Raw genomic sequence first — 8689 nt, 5'->3', positions numbered from 1 at the left:
TCATTATAAATAAGCGTATGATAATATTCAAAGCATAGTAAAGATCATACATATATCACCACTTCTCATCATATAACACTTAGTACAACAATTCACATCACGTAAATCAGCTCATGAAACGGAAACAATGTCAACATTCAATCATAACAATATATATGCAATTCACAAGTAAGATTCTAACACATCGCGACAAACATCTCATCATCAAGTCATCACATCATAACAACATAATCAATTATTACTTAAGTGCAATCCGCATGTGACTCGACTGATGCAAATGCATGCGGTACCGTTGGAGTAAAAATCCCATCTCAAACAATTTCCATTGGGCCGTCTCGAACATTTGCCATTAAGGCCATCTCGAACATTTGCCATTAAGGCCGTCTCAAACAATGCAATGGATGCGACTCAAATGATGCACATCCACAAACACGACTTAAACGACATAAGCAACATAAACAACTCGAGCAATGTGTCAAACATCGTCTAAAACATTACCAACTCAATGTCAAGGTTCTATGGCAATAACCTTATTATTACCATCATAGTAATTCACTACATTTCGATAACATCGTCACGGCATACAAGCATACATCACATGCTACTTTATAAATACATCATTAAATCGATAACATACAACTCAAGAAAATATTCAAAAATGTTTCCATAGGTTTTCAAATCACACTCATTGGAAATATCTCAATTATAGCTTCACATAGGTTCAAATGGCACTTAAAAAGGAGTTACAGATCAAAAGATACGTCTATTCAAAGTTTGAACAAGTTTTGCACAGCAAGGTCCGCTTAGCGGCCTTCAAGCGGATAGCAACAGAAACGAACCAAACTTGAGCTTCACTTAGCGGACTAGTTCCGCTTAGCAAGCTCTCTTTAATTTTTAAAAACCAACAGCATCCGCTTAGCGAGCCAGAGCCCGCTTAGCGGACGCGCGATTATGCAGAAAAATCACCTTCGTGACAGAACTGCGAAACCTCACACCCGCTACTCAAAACTCATTCCAAACATCAATTAAACACATACAAAGGCATCATCAATCATTATTCATCATCAATCATCCATAAAAACATGTTTTCAACCATAAATTTCATGAAAACTCATCACAAATCTAGGGTTTCTACAACACATAATCCATGGTTCAACATATCATCTAAACCCACCATAAACATCATCATACATCCCTTTAGCATGAAAGAATCTCACCCTTACCTTAGGTTTTGGATTGAAGCCAACTCTATCTTCAACCTTGAGATTCTCCTCGTCTCTTCTCTCTTCTCTTCTTTCACAACCTTGCCAAATAAGTTCTAATTCTCAATTCCCCTCAATTCTCTTGTTTTTGTTAAACCCTAACTAAACCTCAATTTCTAATGGGCTCTAATTAACACCCCTCACTTACTAATGCCAACATAGGCCCAATAACTAATAACACTTACTAACTTATGCTATTTACTATTAATACTCAATAAATAACACAAATATCACATAAGCACTTATAAACACACTTAATCCACATAATTCACAAATAATAAAATAAAACATGAAATAATAAATACGGGTGTTACAACTCTCCCCCATTTAGAATATTTTTGTCCTCAAAAACTACCTCAAGTAAACATCTCAAGATACGACTCGCGCATCTTGCTCTCCAACTCCCACGTCAAACTCTCTCCGGTAGCTCCCGACCAAACTACCTTCACTAAAGCAATCTCCTTGCCTCTAAGCGTCTTCGTCTCGCAATCCTCAATCCTCATCGGCATAGTCTCCACCGTGAGATTATCCCGCACTTGCACATCATCCATATGAATCACGTGCGAAGGATCCGAAATATACTTTTGAAGTTTCGATACATGAAACACATCATGCAAATTCGAAAGATTAGGCGGTAACGCCACCCTAAACGCCACATTCCCAACCTTCTCCGAAATCTGATACGGCCCAATAAAATGAGGAGTGAGCTTCTTCGACTTCAAGGATCTCCCCACACCGGTCACCGGTGTAACTCTCAAGAATACATGATCACCAGCTTGAAATTCCAAATTTTTCCTTCTCTTGTCATGATAACTCTTCTATCTACTCTGAGAAGTCTTCATCTTCTCTCGAATCAACTTAACCTTCTCCGTAGTCTCTCGAACAACCTCAGGTCCAAGTACTACACCCTCACCAGATTCATGCCAACACAACGGAGTCCTACATCTCCGACCATACAATGCTTCAAAAGGCGCCATTCCAATACTCGAATGGTAGCTATTGTTATACGTGAACTCAATCAATGGAAGATAAGTATACCACGTACCTCCCTACTCAAGAACACAAGATCTCAACAAATCCTCCAAAGACTGAACCGTCCTCTCCGTCTAACCATCTGTCTGAGGATGATACGCCGAACTCAACCTTAACTTAGAACCCAATGCCTCTTGCAGACTCTTCCAAAAATCTGAAGTAAACCTCGAATCTCTATCTGAAACGATGCACAAATGAATACCATGTAACTTCACAATCACACGAACACAAATTTCCGCCAACCATTGAATCTACCAATTTCACATCTAACTTCTGAGCTTCTCTGATACTATCCAGAAAATCATTGTTAATCTTCAACATACCCAAACAAACACTCTCAGATGTCACCTCATATACCAAACTCATATCTCTGAATTGCTCAATCAGTTCCAACTCCTTAACCATCATTGCCGACATATGCAGAGTCTTGCGACTCAAAGCATCGGAAACCACATTAGCTTTTCTTGGATGATAATTCAAACCAAAGTCATATTCCTTCGACAATTCTAACCACCTTCGTTGCCTCATATTCAATTCCTTCTGATCAAACAAATAATTCAAACTTTTATGGTCACTAAATACTTCAAATCTAGAACCATAAAGATAATGCATCCAAATCTTCAATACAAACACAACAACAGCAAGCTCTAAATCATGCGTAGGATAGTTCTTCTCATGAACCCTCAATTGCCTCGACGCATAAGAAACAACCTTATCATCTTGCATGAGCACACCCCCTAAACCTATCTTAGAAGCATCACAATAAACCACAAACTATTCTTCCGGATTAGGCAATATCAAAATCGGTGCCGACGTCAACCTCTTCTTCAACTCGGTAAAACTCTCTTCACAAGAAACATCCCACACAAAAGCCTTACCCTTACAAGTTAACTTAGTCAACGGAAGTGCCAATCTAGAAATTCCTTCAATGAACCTTCTATAATAACCGACTAATCCCAAAAAGCTTCGAATCTCGGTAGCCGACTTAGGAGTTTCCCATCTCAACATGGCATCTACTTTAGACGGATCCACGACAATGCCATCACCAGAAATAACATGACCAAGAAAGATAACTTCTTTCAACCAGAACTCACACTTAGACAATTTAGCATACAACTTATTCTCTTTCAAGACTTGCAATACCAACTTCAAATGCTCAGCATGATCTGATTCTGATTTAGAGTAAATCAAAATATCATTAATGAACACCACCACAAAATGATTCAGGTACTTATGAAAAATGCGGTTCATGTATTCCATAAATACTCCAGGTGCATTAGTAACACCAAAGGGCATCACAGAATACTCATAATGTCCATGACGTGTTCTGAAAGCCGTCTTTTGCATATCCTCATCTTTCACTTTGATCTGATGGTAACCCGACCTCAAATCAATCTTGCTAAACACACAAGCACCAACCAATTGATCCATCAAGTCATGAATTCTTGGAAGTGGATACTTGTTCTTGATTGTCACCTTATTCAACTGACGATAATCAATGAAAAGTCTCATACTTCCATCTTTCTTCTTGACCAACAACACTGGAGCTCCCCACGGTGACACACTAGGTCTCACAAACTTCTTCTCAAGCAACTCTTTCAATTTCTTTTTCAACTCAAATAACTCTAATGTGGACATCCTGTACGGTGCCATAGACACAAGACTAGTACCAGGTACAAGATCAATAGAGAACTCAACTTCTCTCTCAGGCAGCACACTAGGAATTTCATTAGGGAAACTTTAGGAAATTCACACACCACATTCAACTCTTCTATGATCGCTTGGTTCTCCACGGACATTGATGCAACCAAAGCAAACACTTGCACTTCTTCCTTCATCAACATACGCATCTGTCTAGCTGACAACAACTCAACACCTTCTTCTTCAGGAGAAGAAAATCTCACCGACTTATCATACCAATTGATGTAAACATGGTTATGCTCTAACCGGTTCATCCTCAAGATCACATCCAAACCTCTCAACGGCAAGCAAACAAAATCAACAAGAAAGTCTCTGTCGAAAATCGACACGAGACACTTTAAACACACAAGAGAAGTAGTTACCGATCCCTTAGCCGGAGTATCGACAACCATTTCTCCGTTCATAGCACAAACACAAGACCCAATCTTTCAACACAATCAACATATATAAAGCAGTGAGTAGCACCGGTATCAATAATAGTAATTAATAGAATGCTATTAATGAAACAAGTACCTCTAATGAGTGCATCCTCACTAGTGGTATGAGTTCCCGGCAAGGCGAACACCTTTCCACTAGCTTGCTCCTTCTTGGGCTTCTGACACTTGCTTCCAATATGTCCTTCTTCACCACAGTTGAAACACACCATATCCTTATGAGTGCATTCAGAAGACGCATGTCCAAACTTTCTACAACGGTAGCATCTTTTATCTTTAACATTACACGACGTGCTCTTGTGGCCAACTTTGCCACACTTGAAGCACACAATACCAGCAGGAGCGTCTCCCCCACTAGTCCTCTTGCCATCAGCAAATTTCTGCTTACCCTTTCCACTCGGAGCTTCATAAGGCTTACCACGACCTTGTTGACTTTTGCCCCTCTTTTCATTAATAACACGATAATGAGCATTGTTGTCCTCCTCATAAATCTGACAACTATCAACCAAATCAGGAAAGATACGAATCTTCTGGTAACTAACCGCCTTCTTGATTTCTGGGAGCAAACCATTCTCAAACATGATGCACTTGGAAAACTCACCATTTGCCCCATCATAGTGTTCGTAAAACTTAGCCAACTCAGCAAACTTAGCAGCATACTCCACTATAGACTTGTTCCCTTGTTTCAGCTCAAGGAATTCAATCTCCTTTTTTCCACGGACATCCTCAAGAAAGTACTTCCGTAAGAACTCTATGCGGAACACAACCCAAGAGATCTCATCACCACTAGCTTCCAACCTCCTATGAGTCTCTAGCCACCAATCATCAGTCTCAACTGCTAGCATATGAGTCCCATACCGAACCTTCTGATCAGGTGTGCAATCCATCACACGGAAGATTCTCTCAATCTCCTTTAGCCATGTCAATGCGCCATCAGGATCATGAGTTACCTTGAAAATAAGAGGGTTCTCTCTTTGGAAGGTAGCCAAATTGCGAGAAGCAACATTCTCACCAACATTTGGCTGATGTTCCAAAGCTTGGGCCATCGCCTCCAAAGCAGCAGCAATCGCAGCATCATTCTTTCGAGCCATCTCAACTCTTCACTACAACAGAAAAGCAATCAACACAAAATAACAATACACGATTGTTAGACTACACTACGATACGACACATGACTGGAAGGACCGACCTGCTCTGATACCACTATTGTAACACCCCAAATATACCCCGCTATTAACACGGAAAATCAGAGTATAAAAGTCTCAAAACAGACATCACATCTGAGGTGTCACAATTTCGACTTAATCCAAATCATAAACATGCCCATAATTTATAGATACATAACACATATATCGGAGAAAAAACTCATAACTCGTCAATCTAAAACTTAGAAACATCGCAGCGGAATTCATTAACAACATAAACCAAAATATCGCATCTATGCCAATCATGGCAATCAACGAATCCAACATATCTCATAAGGATGTGATAACATAATCCAATACAAGATGACAACATTCAAAGATAATAACAAGAAGCAACAAGATAACACGACTCAATCAAAACAAGCTAGGCGTCCCCCGAGTGCTACGTATCAGAGCATCGACACACCGACTCGAGCTAATAGGTACACGACTACTCCACGTCATTACCTGCACATTACCAACAAAGGGTGACATTCAAACAGAAGGGGTGAGATATCATTCATTATAAAGAAGCGTATGATAATATTCAAAGCATAGTAAAGATCATACATATATCACTACTTCTCATCATATAACACTTAGTACAACAATTCACATCAAGTAAATCAGCTCATGAAACGGAAACAATGTCAACATTCAATCATAACAATATATATGTAATTCACGAGTAAGATTCCAACACATCGCGACAAACATCTCATCATCAAGTCATCACATTAGAACAACAAAATCAATTATTACTCAAATTCAATTCGCATGTGACTCGAATGATGCAAATGCATGCGGTACCGTTGGAGTAAAACTCCCGTCTCAAACAATTGCCATTGAGTCATCTCAAACATTTTCCATTAAGGTCGTCTCGAACATTTGCCATTAAGGCCGTCTCAAACAATACAATGGATGCGACTCAAATGATGCACATCCACAAACACGACTTAAACGACATAAGCAACATAAACAACTCAAGCAACATGTCAAACATCGTCTAAAACATCACCAACTCAATGCCAATGTTCTATGGCAATAACCTTATCATTACCATCATAGTAATTCACTACATCTCGACCACGTCGTCACGGTATACAAGCATACATCACATGCTACTTTACAGATACATCATTAAATCGATAACATATAATTCAATAAAAGATTCAAAAAGGTTTACAAAGTTTTTCAAATCACATTCATTATAAAGATCTCAATTATAGCTTCACATAGGCTCAAACGACACTTAAAAAGGAGTTACGGATCAAAAGATACGTCTATTCAAAGTTTGAACAAGTTTTGCACAGCAAGGTCCACTTAGCGGCCTTCAAGCGGCTAGCAACATAAGCGAACCAAACTTGAGCTCCGCTTAGAGGACTAGCTCCGCTTAGCGAGCTCTCTTTAATTTTAAAAAACAAATAGCATCCGCTTAGCGAGCCAGAGCCCGCTTAGCCGACGCGCGATTATGCAGAAAAATCACCTTCGTGACAAAACTGCGAAACCTCACACCCACTACTCAAAACTCATTCCAAACATCAATTAAACACATAAAAAAGCATCAACAATCATTATTCATCATCAATCATCCATAAAAACATGTTTTCAACAATAAATTTCATGAAAACTCATCACAATCCTAGGGTTTCTACAACACATAATCCATGGTTCAACATATCATCTAAACCCACCCTAAACATCATCATACATCCATTTAGCATGAAAGAATCCCACCCTTACCTTAGGTTTTGGATTGAAGCCAACTCTATCTTCAACCTTGAGATTATCCTCTTCTCTTCTCTCTTCTCTTTTTTTGCAACCTTGCCAAATGAGTTCTAATTCTCAATTCCCCTCAATTCTCTTGTTTTGGTTAAACCCTAACTAAACCTCAATTTCTAATGGACTCTAATTAACACCCCTCACTTACTAATGCCAACATAGGCCCAATAACTAATAACACTTACTAACTTATGCTACTATTAATACTCATTAAATAACACAAATATCACATAAGCACTTATAAACACACTTAATCCACATAATTCACAAATAATAAAATAAAACACGAAATAATAAATATGGGTGTTACAACCTGCATCGCGGTCCTCTATAGCCGCAATTCCTACTATCAAGACTGTGTCAAAGCATCTTCAGTCAGATCCATCGTGTCCGGTATGCCAAGATGACTTTGAGCTGGGGGCGGATGCAAAACAAATGTCGTGTAAGCATATGTTTCACTCAGATTGTAATGTACCGTGGTTGGTTCAACATAACACCTTCCCTATTTGCCGTCAAGAATTGCCACCACAGGGATCTAGCGGTAACCGTAACGCAGTGGAAGAAGCAGAAATCCGTTTTTCCTTTTTGTGGCCTTTTGGCTCTTCTAATTTTAGAAGTAATAATAGAGCAATGGAATGATGTTAATTGCTCAGAGTGAAACCATACGAGAGCTGAGTCTGTCGATATGTATTTGTTTTCTAAAGGTATCAACGGTTTTTTTTTAACAAACAATTTGAATTACCTATATTGTTTGGTTTAATATTTATGTTAATATTAGTGAAAGTAAATACTTATGTTAATATTTATGCATATTTCATCTAAGATTTGATTACAAATTAAATATATTGGTAGAATATAGAAAATATTTCAAATTAATTATATTGATAGAAGAAAGAGACTAATTCTCAGCTTGTAGAAGAAAGAGAACGTTGTAAATGATAGAAGAAAAAAGTTTAAAGTTTGTGTGGTGCAAAGTTAAATTTTGTGAGGGTGCAAGTTCAATAAAATGTGTAAGAATAGTATAGTATTTCAAAATTAAATAAGTGCAAATGCATCTGAGATTTTCCTGGCTCCACACCATTTTATCATTGTATTTGCCTTTTTTTCAAAAAAAAGATACAAAATTATTAAATATTATTCATCATATTATGCGGTTGAAACAACAATTTAATTGGATATCCTTTTAATATATAGGTTAAAATGGATAACATAAATGATACAAAATAAAAAAATGATATTCAAAATATGATTTTGTTCTAATATTTCTAAATTTATAAAAGTATTAAACCAAAAA

The 8689-nt window shown here is 38.0% G+C and overlaps 1 protein-coding gene across 1 annotated transcript; it reads right to left on the bottom strand.

The window, feature by feature from the left end:
- Nucleotides 1-2368: 2368 nt before the first annotated feature.
- LOC131649442 (uncharacterized) lies at nucleotides 2369-5520 on the bottom strand. The gene is made up of 7 exons (XM_058919206.1): nucleotides 5380-5520; nucleotides 4972-5238; nucleotides 4639-4908; nucleotides 4358-4420; nucleotides 4052-4201; nucleotides 2522-2606; nucleotides 2369-2472 (listed from the first exon to the last, which is right to left on the bottom strand). The coding sequence occupies exons 1-7, from the start codon at nucleotides 5518-5520 to the stop codon at nucleotides 2369-2371; spliced, it is 1080 nt and encodes a 359-aa protein (XP_058775189.1).
- Nucleotides 5521-8689: the final 3169 nt, after the last annotated feature.

Source organism: Vicia villosa, linkage group LG2 (assembly GCF_029867415.1).
Source record: "Vicia villosa cultivar HV-30 ecotype Madison, WI linkage group LG2, Vvil1.0, whole genome shotgun sequence".
Lineage (NCBI taxonomy): Eukaryota > Viridiplantae > Streptophyta > Magnoliopsida > Fabales > Fabaceae > Vicia > Vicia villosa.
The sequence above is the reverse complement of the archived record's forward strand: the minus strand, read 5'-3'. Positions and strand labels throughout refer to the sequence as shown.

Excerpts from the sequence above, each read along its gene's own strand:
- LOC131649442 (XM_058919206.1), bottom strand. The coding sequence starts at position 5,520 with ATGGCTCGAAAGAATGATGCTGCGATTGCTGCTGCTTTGGAGGCGATG. Across the intron at positions 5,239-5,379 it reads AGAACCCTCTTATTTTCAAG|ACTCATAGGAGGTTGGAAGC; the intron begins GTAACTCATGAT and ends TGGTGGCTAGAG. Across the intron at positions 2,473-2,521 it reads AATGGTTGGCGGAAATTTGT|ATAGAGATTCGAGGTTTACT; the intron begins GTTCGTGTGATT and ends GCATCGTTTCAG.